Consider the following 16,997-nt stretch of genomic DNA (forward strand, 5'->3'; position numbering starts at 1 on the left):
TATGAGTTAACGTTAGGGGAGACATCGTCTCTCATCTCTTTCTGAAAATTTTGGTATAGTGTTTTACATGTACCATAAGTGGCATAGTAAGGTCATGGATTTGAATTTAAGTGTTGTTTTTTTAATATTATTTTCCTTTCTAATATTTATAAAAACAATGTTATTTGATGACAAAAAGTTTTTAAAGTGATTCAGGAGTGATTTTCATTGAGTGGATCCACTACTACAAATCATCACTTGTGGAACGAATTATGCCACGGGAATTTCAAACTCGTGGCAATTTTACATCTTGCCACGGGAAAATAACATTCAGTCATTCACTAATAAACTAAGAATGACAACAACATTTATGCCACGGGAAAAATACATTCGTGGCAAACATACGCTTGTGCCACGAATTTTGCCACAAAATTATTATCGTGGCTAATAAAAATTAGGATAAATTATTTTTTACCACTTAAAAAAATCGAAAAATTATTTTTTACCACCTAAAAACTAAAACTTGTATTTTACCACCTAAACAATTTTAAAAAATTGTTTTTTACCACCTGAAAAATTAAAGTAGATGAAAATGTTATGTGGGGGGCACAATAACGGTAATATTTCATATATGTTCTTTTCTTCCACTATTTCATGTATTTAATACTCTTCTCTTCCCCCGCTTTCTTATTTTCCATGAATTCACATAATTTTCACCATTATTAATTCATAAAATTAACAAAATTTAATGAAAATAAAGAGAGAGGGGTGAAAGAGTTAAAGAAATTCATAAAGGGAGTGTAAAAAATTGGAGAGAAATTGAATTAGGTAGCCACACATAAAGGTTGCATCTACTTTTTTGTTTTTATGTGGTAAAAAACAAGTTTTAATTCTTTTTTAGGTGGTAAAATACGAGTTTTAGTTTTTTAGGTGGTAAAAAACAATTTTTCGATTTTTATAGGTGGTAAAAAACAATTTGTCCTAAAAATTAAAATATTTTTTTATCTAAAAAAAAACACACATTAATTTTCATAAGCGGGAATTATTTGGTGAGCGCACTCTACTATTCATCTCTGTTCTCAACTGCAAATTCCCTAAAACCGTGAGAAAGCCTTATAAGGCGACACCGATACACCGCAAAGAAACCTTCAAGGCTTATCGCTGCTGCTCAAGAACAACGGCGAAATCAACACCGATTCTCCGCCTAGGTATTTTCCCTAAATTAGCTTCAACTTCTCGCCTGTTTCTCTCACCTCCTCCACCCTCCCGATGCTTCTCTTCCGTGCTTAATTCTCAATGAATTACTACGCTCTTTTCTTCTATCAGACATTAATCCTGATCTAAATCATGTGGTATTTCAATTACGCGGTTGTTTTTTTATATACAAAGTATTGAATTCAATCTTACCGTATTTCAATTTTTCTATTGATTGTCTATTTTTCATATTTTACCTATTTTGTTGTACTGATTTGGTTGTTATTAATTGATCAAATTTTGAATTGCTGATGATAATCTAAATTTCTGATGATGAAAAATTACTAAATTTGCTGATTATAGGAATTGGGTTATTATTCCAAATTACTGGATTTGGTTATTATGTAGGATAAGTAGCTGTTAAAATTACATGATTAGGTGATCTGCTGCTTTGAAATTTTGAAGTTTAAGAGCTAATATAAATAAGGAAAGGTTTGGGTAATGATATTCTTGCTTTGACTTGGTGATGTTATTTGGGGTTTATGTTTGGAGTTGCAAGGCTAGAGTTCTTGTAGACGTATGTTTAACTGGTGGGGATTATTTTTGGAGCTGTTGGGCTGGTGCAATGCTGTAGGTATACTGCTGGTTCTGGTATCTGTAGGTTTTAGTTTGCAACTTGCAATTTGGGTTTTGGCTGTTATCGTTTGAATGTGTGATTGGAGACTGTAGTAGCAGGCTCTCCTTGATGTTATTTTGCAGCTTCCTGCTGTTAGTTTAGAAGGGTGCGATTTCTTTTGTGTGTGGTGGGTTAGTTTGTTCTAGGTGTTTGTCTTATTAGGAGTTTTCTTTAGGTAGTTTGGTGCAATTCGTAGTAGTCTGTTTGTTTTAGTTTGATAGGTTGTATATAACCTTTTCTTTTAGGTTCATTTGCTGTCTTTCCACAAGTAGGGGTTGTGGACTGTTAAGAGTGCTTGATCCTTAGTATCCGTATGACCCATGGGGGCTTACTCCAAGTGCATTGGTTGCATCAATGTGTGACAGTTGGATATGTGGTAGTTACATGCTCATCTGTTTAACAACTATTTAGGTATTAAATATTTTTCTGGTGATCAATTTCATTGATTTCTATGGAGTATGTTCTAGGCATCTCATGTTCAATGTTCATCTTTTGTTGCATTATTTTAGGAACTGATTATAGGTATGGTTGTGTATGTTCATCCTATGTTGTTCTATAATAAAGACTGTTTTAAAAGAGAGGAGTAAGACCTAGGTACTTGGAGACTAATTAGCATACACTAGAGGAAAAAACATCAAAGGTGGCTAGTTAAAGGTGGCCCTTATTTAACAAGGGCATCCTTTGACTGAAAAAAATTAAAACAAGAATAAATAAATAAAACTTTTCCCTCCTAAATCCTTGGAAGCGCATCTTTTGGGGTTTTAATTTGAAACCTAGCTCGCTGCTTCCCCTTTGTCGCTGCTTCCCCTTTGTTCTTGCTACTCCCGCGCACTACTCATCTTCTCCATCTTCTCCATCTTCGCTGCTCTAGTACTCGCACCAATCTCGCATTTATCTCCACTCCACCGGCGACGACCTCGACAAGAAGAACCACCATTGCGCAATTCTCTCCACTCGACCGACAATGACTTCAATTGAGTTCGATTTGAGCTTTTTCAAATTTCTCTCCTCAAGTTCCGAATTTTTGGTTTGTTCGAAATTTGTGATTTTTGTTTGTTTGATAGTTTATGTTTGATAATTTTCTAAGGTTTAAAGAGGATAATCTTTTTATGGATGCATTTCTCAATTTGGGTTTGATTGGTGTTCAATGTAATTGGCAATCGATATTTTTCATTAGTTTGTACTCTGGAGTGTCTTCTCAGCTTATTTAGTTCCTTTTGCCTAATTATTTATTTTAAATGAATTAATATTATCTCATGTTTATCAACTGATGATGTGATATTGCTACTTGGCTTTGTCCCAGGCTTATATTAATATCGAATTATATGCTCGAGTTTCTGTTGCTGTGCTCTGTTACAAGCTAGCCGAGGTAGTTAAGATGGCTGCGTCCGGAAGAGAAACTAATGAGAGTCGTTCTGCCATTGAATCTGGAAAGATGTTTCTTTTGGAGCTTCTTGACTCTGCGATAATGTTCTTTTATTGGTACTGGTTTTTTATAATTTATAATTTTTTATTTCCCTGAATTGGTAATTGGTATTGACATATATTTTCTCGACATATGTTATGATGTTTAGGAAGTTATGCTGGGATATAACTAAGGATATGGAAACTCTGCTAGCTATCATCCATTTTTTTACAAGCATATACGCGGACGAACTTCATATTTGCACAGTCCCTCGTTTTTTGTTTTTAGTGTATGCAATGTGCAATGTGCAATGTGCAATGTGATTTGTGAGCTTGTAAATGTTATCTTGGAGTTTCTGTTGATTCTATGGTTAGGATTTCACTTTTGTTGGTTGGAAAATTGAGGTTTGTAAAAGAAGTAATGAACAATGTAGGGTAGTGGTTTGACAGGAGATTTGGTTTGGTTCAGATATTGTTGGATGAGTTTTTAGGTAGCTACTTGGGGTCTGTACAAAATATCTGTATCATTTCCTCAAACAACTAATTACTTAAGAAGCAAGACTTGGGTGAGATCAACTGCTGAATATTTGTTTTCTATATAAAGAAGCAAAAGAAAAGTTTAATATCGATCATGGCAGGGGAAAGTAAAAATAAAACCAAAAACAATATAGATGAAAAATAAGTACTTGTACTGATGTACATGGGATAGTGTTGGTCCTGCTACCATTATTTTCTGAATTTCCTTCTACAACACATACAACCATGGCAATTAGTAGGAGAAGAGCAAAAAATAGAGTGCAGCAGCATCAGTTTAAAAATTTAAAAACAACCACAAACTGATTTAATAAAAGTAGACATCAGAACTGATTAGTAATGACTAACATTACACAGATTAGGCCATCACAAATTTGATTTGTTTATTGTGTTCTCAACGCTTTGTATGTCTTAAGGAAGACCTACTCTGATCTTTATGTGTATAATGTATGTGTAACACATGCTTCTGGAAACACCCTGATTTCATACATAGTCTTAAATGTTTGACAGTTCGTGATCAAATACTTTGCTGACATCAGGTTCTGATCATGGCAGAATTGGGGAACATGAGCACAAGATAAAGTGGTGGACATGACCAATTTTTATATGGATTGGGGAATAATGCTGCAAAGTCTTAGGTGTAAGTGTAATTCTCAGTCCTATGGTTTTGTTGTAGTTAGCAACTATGTTGATATTGCTAAAGTTTTGGAGCTATAAATTATTTTGCAGCATGATCAAGATTATCATCCAGGAAAGAGGAAGCGAGGCAAAGATTATGAGGGAATGATAAGGTGCACACTTTCCATACAACAAATAAGAACTGGCCTCTTGACAAAAATGCTTACTGGCTACAACTACTGGTACGTTCATCAGTTTATTGAATTGAAAACCGTAGTTTATAGTGCTTCACAGTGGATACCAAGAGACTTGCACCGAGTTAGTGGTCCATCAGAGCTTATAAATAGAAGTGTTCCAGCAGTCTATACATGCTACAAGAATTGCTCCTTGTGATCTTTAATATGTTCAGGTGCTCATGTAAAAGAGTGATGAAAGAAATTCAAGCTTGTCTTTTTTTTTTTTTCGATTGAGGGAGGCAGATCAAAGGTAACAAAGATTGATTTGAATGACAAAGAAAAAGAAAAAAGAGTTTTAGAGTAATTGATAAGGACAGAGTTAAAATTTAGGAATGAGTTAAGGAAGTAAAAATCCATATAGAAACTTACTTCCAGTGTATATAAAAAAAACTCACTTATCAACAAACCTATAGAATCAAATCATCAAGTTTATGCTAGTCTCACATACCAAATGTAATATTTTGAGACAATACATGTATAAAATCTAACAATAAGCCAATCACGAGATAAAGAGTTTTGTAGATGATGTACAGTCAAATTTTGATAATTAAACCTATAACATTTATCAATTAACATACCAGAACAATCAAACAAAATCAGTGAACTAAAGCAAAAGAATTGAAGTTAAAATAAGTATTTTCTTATAAGCTGGAACAGGTACACACACACACAATGTGAGGAGTCTAGCCGTCTAGGTTGATCGAGGTATCTTGAGCTTTCCCCCTGGATAGGATTTTTATAGGGTGTTTTTTTCCCTTATTTATGTACTTTTTAGTAATCAGTTATCACCTGACTATCCTTACAGCAATTTACATCCGTAAAGAATTGCTGTAATTGACCAGTGTTCAACGAAATTTAAAATCACTGAATTTCTTTTGCTTACAGTGTGGTAGTTCTTGATTCTTCTCTCTTCCTCGGTGACCCTATTTCCTTCCGGGAGAAGGATTCATTGCATCTGGAATCGTGGATACCTCTTAAAGACATGAATGTTGCTAGAACTAATCATCTCTTTGGAAATAATTTTTTATTTATAACACAGCGGTGATTGATTGTGTTGCTTATTCTTTAGCTGACTAGGTGACATGCAGGTGCATCCTTCTTCTGTTCTGTATCTGTCTCTGCACTGTTGTGAATAACTGGCTCGCTGCCCATCTATGTTACCCTTACACACTAGTTAGTCTGAAAGCATGTGTCCGGCATTCTAGAATGTACCTTTATCTATCTGTATGACTTGGTAATGGTTATTGATAGCTCTTCATAGTTGTATTTCCACTAACTAAACTTTCTGTAGGTGAGGTACAGGGATCATACCAAATTAAAGTTACTACAACTGCTTTGGCTCTTTTGCTGTCTACCAGGCATGTTGAATTGGCAAAAAACTTTGTTCAAGGTCATTTGATTCAGGTTTGAATTCTTATCCTAAACGTATTCGCAGAGTTACTGTATGTAACTCTCAAGAGCTGACTGTCTATCATGTGAAGAGCGTTGTAGGAATAACAACGCGTTCAAAAGCTAAATCAGCTCCCGATCAGTGGACCGTGATGGCTGTAGTTGGGTGATGGGTGTGATCGACAATCCCTTCTATGAATTTGCATTAGTTCTGATGTATCCGGCAATGAGAAGAATACTGTCAACATTGTGTGCATTTAAGGTGTTATAGTCATTCTTGGTCAACCAAAGCGTTCATTTTTCTTGTGTGTGGCTTGTTGTGTGTAAGAGAGTAACAAGTAAGCATAATGTAGAAAGTCTATAATGAGTCAAATTAGCATCTTTCTTATACTATCAATGCCCAGAACCAATAAAAAAGAGGAAGATTTAGTCATTTTGTGTGTGTTCCTGTAAGTGAGTTGCTTCCTTTATGCATAATATTTCTAACAACTACAACAAAATCTACCCAGCTTAGACTTGCTTCTGGTAAGTGTAACAGGAGTATTCAGAGAAAGTATTAATGGAACTACAATTAGTAAATATATCATTGGGTGGAGGAAATATGAAGTAAGAATAATTTTTGCAAACACTGATCATTTTTATTTCGTTGTTGTGATTTTTTCAAGCGGCATATTTACCTTGAATCTTACTCAAAGTTGTTTTGTTTAGGTGTGTTGTTCTTGTGAGTGCTGATAGTACTGACAGTGTTCAGTTCTGGGATATTAAGCATGGAACACTGTTGCAGGCTCATTCCCTTCACAAAGGCGATTCGTACGCTTTAGCTGCTGCCCCTTCCCACGATAGGGTGTTTTCTGCCGGTTCTGATGGCAAGGTATACAAACTCTTAACTGCCATGTTGATCAATTAAATAAAAGTCATTCTACTGATGTTATGTGGGTTAGAACTTGATCATAATGTCATTTACCAACCTCCTGGAGTGTTCACAGAAACTAGCTCTACTTTTGTGGTTGCGTTGCTTTTGATCTAACCAGCAGCAGATCAGCAGCAGCAGATCAAAAGCTGATCAGATCAGCAGCAGATCAGCAGCTGATTTGAGCAGTCTCTGATCAGCTACTGATCTGCTGCTGATCAGATCAGCAGTAGTAGATCAGAAACTGATCTGATCAAAACATCGAATGCTAGTTATGATGATTTATGTGATTGTAGAATTAACAAGTAATGTGGTCTTGACTTGTTCTCTGTACTTGAATGAAGAAATAAATGCTCCATTGGCATTAAGAAAATGTTTTATTGGCATGTTATACCGTTACTGTTATTGGCTTTGCCTAAATCTAAGGATAAGTTAGCATATTCCTTGAGAAGATAGTATATTTGTATGAGAGGCCAAATGTTTTGATCGAAGGAAAGAAAAAAGTAGAAGGGACTAGGAAGAGGGAGATAAGATGTGATCCTTACCTGTCATATTTTGACTAAAACAGGAGTTTTCGCTCCCAACTCTCAACTAATGAACCAAAATAAGAATTCTTAACCCTTTACATGTTTAAAATACTTAGTATTAGGTTATCAATCCTCATTCTCATCTACTTTGGTCAATTTATGCACATTTAAGGCTCGTTCGATCCTTACATGTCATATTTTGAAAAAAATAGTCGTTTTCGCTCCCAACTCTTAACTCATGAACCAAAATAGGAATTATTAACCCTTTACATGTTTAATATACTTAGTATTAGGTTTTCAATCCTTATTCTCATCTACTTTGGTCAATTTATGCACATTTAAGGCTCTTTCGATCCTTACATGTCATATTTTGACTATGAAAGCTGTTTTCGCTCCCATAAATGACCTATATCGACCAAAATGACCCATAGGCGTGCATAACGAACTTAAAATGAGTCTTATAATCATATAACTAATCATATGAATCATGAAAAAGGGTTAGAATGTGGAAGTAGGTTCGTTTGTTGGTAGTTGGGATAAAAAATGCCAATTTTGGCCATAAATGACCTATATCGACCTAAATGACCCATAGGCGTGCATAACGAACTTGAAGTGATTTGGTTTTGAGGTGTAGAGCATACTGAACTCTTCAATGCCAAGATTCTTATCTCATTTACTGTGTCCTGGTTGAGAATCTTCCACTTTTCTCCTTTTATTCCTAGCTTCGCTAGCAACAGGCGCCTCCAACTGATTTTTTTTTGCTTGCCGTTCTTTCTTCGATCTTTCCTCAGAGACAACTGCTTCAGATGGTACCATTTAGTCCAAAGTTATGTTATATCTTGTTTGTTCACATGTTCAGTATGATTTCACCGGCCCTTTCACCAACCTGGTTGTACAACCAATCACCAACTACCTAATTGGTATAGTTGCACTTGCCAGGTTAAGTCATAAAACCTTGAGGTCAAACAATATCAATCTACTAACTAAAGTGCAAACTTCCAGATATTTTCTGAACAGAAGTTCATAAAATAATTACCCGATACATGCTTCCAAGTGTTCCAACTTCCAAGTGCTAGACAGGGAAGGAATATATTGACCATCTCAAGGTATTTACAGAAGTATCAATTGAAAGCTAACATACTAAGAAAATTAACCAATATTTCTCTATTTGGCAAGAATGATATTCAACTCCATGCACAGGAGACAGAACCAGACTACACCACATTCCGCTCACGCTTCACAGAATCCACTAATATCCCTTCTTACAAGATAATGATAATGGACTCCAAAAATTATAATATATCTAGAGAGAGTCAAAAAACTAAAATAGACAAATGAATCTTACTGGTGTCTCATGCTATTTTAATCTATCTTTTCGCAAGTTGATTGCATTATGTTGTTATATTTTCACATGCAGAATTTATTCATAATTGTGAGCTCTAGTGTTTTTTTTTATCATATTAGCCTTATTAGTTTCTTTGCATAATTTGCTTTTCCCTTGTTTGTCCAGCAACTGTTCCCAAATCTTCAAGTGTAGCCATGCCTCCCTCGTAGCAGTATTAAGCACCTATTCCATAGTTCAGAAAATGATTTAGTGTTTGCTGGTACCATTAAAGACGTTAACCGAAGGTGGGATCCAGATGAATGTTATAATTCCCAGCATAAGAGCTCTTCCAAATTGAAATAGATGATGAAATTATTTTAATCTTAATTGTATTCAAAATTTTATTCTTAATTTTAATCTTATTCGTCGTCTCTGATGGGTATAACAATGTTTATGGTTTTTGTTTGTATTTGTAGGTAAAGTGAAGTATGTATACTAAGGAAAATAGCCAAATTATATGGAGCAGCAAAATATTGTGGATGTCTTTGATATTATGGAAGTTAACTACTGTATTTTGATTTTAGAGATTTTAGAGATACAAAATAACATTGACTTATTTTCTGTAAACAAATTGGTGTTTTGTTTTATGCAAATACTTTTGTGGTAACAATTATGAAATCAATGAAAGTTTTTGCTTAAGACTATTATTGTTAGTTTTGAATTTTCTTGATTTATTGGAACATATACACAGTACAGATTATAAATAATTAATGTATGTGGCTAATTGAGTTTTTAGCCACAAATGTTGTATTCTTGCCACGGTTTTTTTCGTGGCTATAGGATATTACTTCCCACATGATATTACTCCTCGCCACGAGTTTTCACATTTTGCCACAACTTTTTCCGTGGAAAAATACTATAATTTGCCACGGGTTTTCCCGTGGCCAAAAAAATTAATTTTGCCACAACCATGTTTTTCCTATGGCAAAATTCTTGCCACGGCCACTTGTTCCACGGGAGTATCAGACTAAAATTTCCGTGGCTACATAGCATAGCCACAGAAATTTTCTACTTGCGCCACGGTGATTACCGTGGCACAAGTGATGATTTGTAGTAGTGATCTGTTTTAACAAGATAGTAAGTTTGTTTTATAATTTTGGATTTACATAAGTTAAGCAACAAACCTTAAACAAAATCAAAACAATAATTTTATCCACTTATGAAAAGTATTTCAGGTTGGACCGTGTGTACTCACATATGAACCTTTCCTGGTGGGAGCAAAGTTAAATTGTTTTGCAGGTAGCGAATATCGAGTAGAATTACTGGTTGAAAGTGCCTAGAGTTCTCTAAAGGTCTTATATGTTTCAAAATGAATATAATTAAAGTCATTCGCGGATTCATTAATGGGATGTATTATTTCTTCTAAAAGCTTCCAGATTATAATTTATGTTTTCTAAATCCTTGTTTAGGTGGTAATAAATTTAAGTTTGTTTTATTTGAGACTAAGTATGCTTAGTAAATAACTCATAAAGGGCGAGGTATTACATTTGTGTTCTTCGCAATCGGTTTCTCACACAGGATAAAGACTAGGTTTTTTTTTATCTCTCTTACTTGGTCTTTTCTTTTTCTTTTTCTTTAATGTTTTGTGTTTTGTGAACGGAAACCTAGTAATAACTCTGTTACCACAATGTTGAAGTAACTAAGAAGGGTAAGAAAAGAAGTCAGATGAAAATTATTTCATTTAATTGAATTGAGCTGAAGTACACAAAATGCCACTTAAATAGTAAAACTGCTTAACCAAAAATACTAAAAAAAAGTATGGAAGCATAATCCCTCTTCCTACTACTACCTCCGTTTCACAATACTTGTATCATCTTTTGTTACATATTCCAACATGCATCTTTGTACATTAATATCTCGAATTGTGTAAAAGTAATTTTTTTAAAAAGTTGATATTTAGAATCTTCACATTGAAATGAATTTAACATGATCTCACTTGATTGTGGTGTTTCTTACATAATAGTGAAAGAAAATTTATCAAAATTTGTTAATAAATAGTGCCTGAATGATCAACGATGTAAGTATTACAAAACGGAGGTAGTGTAATGCATAAGACTAATAAACCAGTAACAACCACTAACTTAATTTATTAGCATCCTATGTTACGGTTAACTATCACATTTTTCTAAATAATAGTAACTAACTTTGAATAAGTCATTAAACAAAATGGAAAGCTAAAATGATGCTACTATATATGACTGAAATGATACTGGCCAAATTTATAAACTTAGAAAGTGAGAAATTAAAGTTGTAATTATTCTGGCCTGATTTAGAAAGTAAAAAAATAAAGGAGCTGCAATTCAATGGGAGAAAGGAAAGGGAAAGAGAAAATTTAGTACATTATCACCAATATTTTGATACTGGATTTCATGAGCATGCTCATCCTCCTACTAATTTCAAGTTGTCCAAAAATCATAATTATAATAGAAGTTCTCAATTTTTAGTTAGATAATTCATAAATTTATTTAAGGGAATTTAAAAAGATAATTGAAGATAAACAAAAGTTACAGTGAAATCTGAAATATAAATGCTTGAGAAATGGGAAAGTTATGTGATCCTAAGAAAGCATGGGGCTTAAGGATCAAGAATGTTGTTTTGTGGAATACGGCTAAACGTTGCTCCAAAGAAATATACGCCCTTTAGGTTAAGTTGGTGCATGAAGTACATATAAAGAATATTGATTGGTGAAGTTAGAATACACATTGTTATTTGTAGTTGGAAATGCATTATAAAGGTGAAACAATAGTTGAATCAGAGTATTATGCAGAATTTGAATACTTCTCACAAACACTCCATCTCTGAGGCTTATATAGTTATTTAATATCCCACTCATATTGTTAACTAGTCTTATAGAACTTGGGATATAGGTGTTTTTCAAAGAAAATGTTAATTATGTGGTTGCTTATTCTAGACAAACTGCAAACAAGATCGCGATCATACAACATTTGTGTTGCCTTTGATTCTGGTACTTGTGTTATTTGTGGTCAAAGTTCCAGGACTCTAAATCATCCTTTTGGTAGTTGTGAATACAAAAAATGTTAGCATTAGGCTATGAACTAGTTGGGAGTGTTTCATTCCCAGAGAACTGACAAGATGATCACTTGGGTCAGGTGAGGACTCAAAGGCTCAAGATGGAGGAAAAAATAAATAATTGCCATAGTGCAAACTTCTGATTACTGGAGTTGGAAGGCAAGAAATCAAGGATTTATGCATATCTCAAGTTCAAGCATAGAAATGACTATCCAAATAGTACAATTTTCAATAAAGACTAGAGTTACGTTAATTTGTAAATGATGTAAATGTTTATTTCATAGGCTAGTTTGTTAGCTTTTGTGTGTTCCCGAAGTTTTTATGAAGAGTGCCACCCAAAGGTTTATTTACAGTATCTTCCTTATGGGGTGATTGGTTTTATTTCGGGTTTGGCAAAAGAGTTCGCATTTTTTTAAAATAACATAAAAAAACTAAAAAAAACTAAGTTGTAAATGAAAAGAAGATAATACAAACTTAATTGGGAGAGTTATGTTACTAAAGGGAATTAATAAGGCGATACTAGTTGAGTAGGATAAACTCTTAAATATATATTTGAAACTGCTAGAGAAGAAGAAAATAAAAGTGATTGGGAAGGTGAGAAGCCATGATAAAATTGAAGAATCCAATAATTTTTCTTTTACTTTTTAGGAGGCGTTGTAAGGATGGGATACGTGGCAATATGGTTGATGTTTTTAAATACTAGGTATAGATTAAGGGTTCTTGTATGAATAAAATTTAAAAATATTTAGCTTTGTATGGTTCACCTGACTTTGGCAAAATTTAACTTATCTGAACTTATATGAACTTATCTAAAATTACATGAACTTATTTTCACTGATAATTTTGGTGAAAAAAACTTATATATGTTGAACTTATTTGAAGTTATTTCATCTGGCCTTAGGATTTTTGTTTCAACGTAATTTGATTTACTTCACCAAATATAAGTTTATAGAAGTTTAGAAATACAATTTCAGCAAAAGTAAGTTATTCAAAATAATTCACAATTTATTGCACAGAATAAGTAATCAATTTTCTATGGAAATTTTAATTAGATTCGAAATCCAAACTACAAACAAGTGCAATGATTAGCCTCTTGATCTCTTAATATTTGTTGTTGCACAACCAACACAGATCCTGTGGTGTTAAAATCCGTTGATATCAAAAAGTCGCCTAATACTCCTAATTCGGGATTATCACTCCATTCTGATAAACCGTCTAACAAAATCGGATTAATTCCATGTTTCCTCCCTACAATCCAGAGATCTATAGGAAAACTATGGTTCAATGATTGTATAGACGAAAGCGTTTCAAAACCATTGTTCACAACAACCTCCTTGTACGTTAATTTTTCGTTCCTTTCATTTTTTACCCAAAATGAAATAACCACCCCATCATCCATCCTCCTCTCTAACACATCATCCCCTTTAAACTCGTATGTCAAAAATCGAACCACGATCAATGACACATCAGAATGTTCCATCATACGGTCAGCTAGGGAGAGGGCCTCACGGGCATCAGAGCCACCAAGGAAGAGTATTGCGAACTGGCGTTGGATATTGTTGCTTGCTCTATTTTGAAATGATCCCCATGTAGCAACACTCTTGCATGCTAGAATTCCCACAGAGCAAGGTGCATGAGCTAAAGTGTTATCATTTGCAGATTGCACTCCTGGCCTATGTATGGAAGTTGAAAAATCATTCTCATCTTCAATGCATTTCTTATGGAAGGGTAAAATAATAAATCCTACTTTGTTTGACAAGGCAATCTCACATATGTCTTGGTACATGGTATGATGAGGAGTAACGCTTGTAAAAAATTCCATTGTAATGCGGCCTGTATGAGCCTTTTCATAGAGCTTGATTGCATTGTGAACGACCTCATTGTTATTATCCCAATACTCATCATGCGACTTTGTGTGATCAATGAAAAGGGGAGCGCCTCGACCCAGGAGCTCGATAAGGTATAGCGTGAAAACTTTTAATGGGTTTCTAGTTGTTGAATTAGCAAAGTCCAGCAATCTAAACAGGCTGGCCACACTCTCTTGATCGTATATGCATGCTAGGATTCGAAGTTCAGATTCTTGCATTGTGTGTTGTATAGTTCTTTTTCTGTTGATCATGTATGGTCTTGTTGGATCATAAAGGAAGTTGATTAATGGACTAACTATGAATGTCACTGCAATTGACAAAGTCACCAGCATTGAGAAAGCTGGCGTCTGTATAATCTGCATTTACATATTCAAATATCACATGAAGAAGATTGATAGATAACAACTTGAAATTAGATTAAATAAAACATAACAACTACGTACATAAATCGAACATTAGTTTTTTTTTTTAATTTGAAATGAGTTGTCGCTAATGAGATTTATTTAACAACATAAGTTAAGTATAAGGTTAAAGTATTAAGGGTGGATGTAATACCTAGAAAGGAAATGACGTAGATTGAATTCGTTCCTAGGTATTACATCCACTCCCTAGTACTTTAACCACCTAAATTTCACACTCACTTCCATATTACACGCCTTATTATTTTTATTTGGGCTCATATTGGCACTACCTCTTAAAGTTGCATGATATCACTAAGTTTTTATTATTATTTCCTACGTTTTTCTAAATTACTTTACTTAGTTATTTCTATAAAAATATATACAAAAAATACCCCTACTCACACCCTTCAAGGAAAAATGACCCACGTTACTTACTAATTAACTATAAAAACATAGTATTTATCAACTAATACACAATAAAATATCAAGTCAATATTTTTTTTCTAAAATTCTATGCATATCAAATTGGTGAGAGTAACTTGAGATTGAAATTAAATGAGTAGCTGTTATCTACTATAGGAATCATTTGAAAATCCCTCTAATGACCAATTATTTATAAACCATAAAGAATTCTCCTTAAAAAATAGTGATTTAATTTAAATTCACTTTAGTAAACACAATTTATTATTATAAAGTCTCCCAAAGAATCATATGATCTTTATTTTTTATATTAAATAGTACCTTTAAATCCATCCAATGAAGACACATTAAAAATTCCAATTGGCCTCTGAGACTGAGCATTAATCCCAAAGTAAGTGAATCCCTATAAGACATGTCCAAAAATCGAGCCGCCATAACAATCGCAACCATCTTCGTTACAATGGCAACAAATGCCAAAGTAAATATGGGAGTTATGTAAGTCCAAAACTTGGTCATTGCAAACACATCTATTTTAACGCCAATGGTAGCATATGCAAATGGCATAAATATTTCGTTCATAATAAACTCACTCTTATCCACAATAGTTGCCCCTATTGGGGGTCCATCAGGTATCGCTAACCCAAACCAAAGAGGCCCATTTCCAATCGCAGCACCAATAAAATCACTAGTGAATCCAATCACAAAAAATCCAAGCAAAGTAGCAATAATATAATTTTGCTCTATTGGTTTACCTTCAGGAGTTTTCTTTTTAATCCATTGCATTACATGTGGTACGCCATAAATTACTAAGAAAGTAACCCCGGGAATTGTTAACAAGTAACATACCAACCTCTTAATTTTGTTGTGTTTTTGCCAATATGCTTCAAATGCAACAATCGCAATTACCCCGACAAAGTCACTTATGATCCCTACTGATAAGGCAAGACGTCCAATTTCCGAGCTTAAGAGTTGCATTTCTTTTAGAATAGTGTAAATAACTGGAAAAGATGTGACGATCATAGCTGAAGTAATATTTACTATCGCAAAAAATTGTACGAAATCTGAGTCCATATCTTTTCGGATGCATATTGCTACTAACCACAAGATATTGTAGGGAATTATTATCCCAGCTGATGCAATTATGCAGTGCTTTTTTCTGGCTTTGAAGATTACATTTAGGTCCATTTTCACACCCGTTACAAACATGAATAACATAAATCCTATAATACCTATATTTTGTATAACAAATTGCGAGCTCGCCGGAGTTACATACTTTGCAAAGGTGTTGTTTTGACCTAGACCTGAAGGTCCAATGATTATGCCCGCCTATACACATAGACACAAGCATAGTTTATTATATTTATTAATGTGATGCAGAATGATTTAATCTCAAGAGAAAAGTACCATGATTAAGCAAAAAAGTTGCAATGCATACATAATATATTATAAGTATATTTTTTTCTTACTATTTATCTTCATTAATTTGTTAAGTATGTTCACCATCAAAAAATCATCTTTTAAAGTATTGAAGATAACAACTAAAAGTAGATCCTTTAATTTATCAAAAATTCATAATCATAAAAAAGAAGACTTACAAGAATTCCGGAGATAACTTTAGGCTGTTTGAGAGGCTTCAAGAGAAAGTGCAAGAGGTGGCTTAAAATAAGAACTATAGACATTTCTAAGAGGAGAATAGTGAAGGAGAAATCATGAGGATTAGAACCACCTTCAAATATTAAGAAGGGAGGGTCTTTACGACGTTGTCGACAAATATCACCCACCTTCGTCCCAATGGACTCATTCAGCTCGAATGAATTATAATCCATAACCACAAATTAACTTAATTCGTGAAGATGACAATTAGGGGAAAAATATTTGATTTCAATTGTCTTTTACTCACAACTACAACTCTTATACGTATCATAAACACTAATCTTGATGACGACCATTAGTATAATAATTTTGAATTATAATAGATATATGAACACGTAAAATCATAAGAATATGGCGATAGAAGAAAAAAAATTGAGTTCATACAAAATACAAATTGAAAACTTACTCCCCTCTTTTTAAAAAAAATCTGCCTACAAAAACAAGAAAAAAGAGGGGAAGTAAGAAAGAAAATAATTGATATTAAAAACAATCATTTTACATTAAGTTAAATAATCATAAACCTCAATCACAGCAATCACATATCAAAGATAGCATATTATGTGCGAGATATACATACCTTTTTACAGTTGTACTTCCTTAATTAATTAGTTTTATTTATTATCTCTATGTTGTTGCTAATTATATATATTATGCATCACTAGCCTAATTTAGGAGTGTTTGGTTGTTTACTTTTAGGATTTTAAAACAAGGCTATAATGGACCTCATTTTATTCAAGTATTGTTTTTAAAAAGGGATACAATTGAGCAAAATAA

The 16,997-nt window shown here is 33.6% G+C and overlaps 1 protein-coding gene and 1 long non-coding RNA gene across 7 annotated transcripts; one reads left to right on the forward strand and one right to left on the reverse strand.

Annotated features, from left to right (window-relative positions):
• Nucleotides 1-1,023: 1,023 nt before the first annotated feature.
• On the forward strand, nt 1,024-9,495 carry LOC110785902 (uncharacterized). Of its 6 annotated transcripts, XR_008922890.1 has the most exons (8): nt 1,026-1,187; nt 3,153-3,331; nt 4,343-4,427; nt 4,517-4,647; nt 5,933-6,045; nt 6,123-6,901; nt 8,978-9,096; nt 9,268-9,495. It is a non-coding gene; the product is annotated as an uncharacterized lncRNA (long non-coding RNA). The 6 variants fall into 6 exon arrangements; XR_002532724.2 differs by having other exon boundaries at nt 1,024-1,187; nt 4,517-6,636; nt 6,739-6,901; XR_002532725.2 differs by having other exon boundaries at nt 1,024-1,187; nt 4,517-6,292; nt 6,739-6,901.
• Nucleotides 9,496-12,901: 3,406 nt separating this feature from the next.
• LOC110785916 (cation/H(+) antiporter 25-like) lies at nt 12,902-16,680 on the reverse strand. Its single transcript, XM_021990433.2, has 3 exons — nt 16,166-16,680; nt 14,892-15,896; nt 12,902-14,105 (listed from the first exon to the last, which is right to left on the reverse strand). The coding sequence occupies exons 1-3, from the start codon at nt 16,394-16,396 to the stop codon at nt 12,948-12,950; spliced, it is 2,394 nt and encodes a 797-aa protein (XP_021846125.2). The 5' UTR covers nt 16,397-16,680; the 3' UTR covers nt 12,902-12,947.
• Between the last annotated feature and the right edge of the window lie 317 nt (nt 16,681-16,997).

Source organism: Spinacia oleracea, chromosome 6 (assembly GCF_020520425.1).
Source record: "Spinacia oleracea cultivar Varoflay chromosome 6, BTI_SOV_V1, whole genome shotgun sequence".
Classification (NCBI taxonomy): Eukaryota; Viridiplantae; Streptophyta; class Magnoliopsida; order Caryophyllales; family Amaranthaceae; genus Spinacia; species Spinacia oleracea.

What these genes read in the sequence shown, in the direction of transcription:
- LOC110785916 (XM_021990433.2), bottom strand. Translation starts at nt 16,396, where the DNA reads ATGGATTATAATTCATTCGAGCTGAATGAGTCCATTGGGACGAAGGTG. An exon ending in AAGTTATCTCCGGAATTCTT is followed by an intron (nt 15,897 to 16,165) that starts GTAAGTCTTCTT and finishes CTATGTGTATAG; the next exon opens with GCGGGCATAATCATTGGACC. An exon ending in TTCATTGGATGGATTTAAAG is followed by an intron (nt 14,106 to 14,891) that starts GTACTATTTAAT and finishes ATGTAAATGCAG; the next exon opens with ATTATACAGACGCCAGCTTT.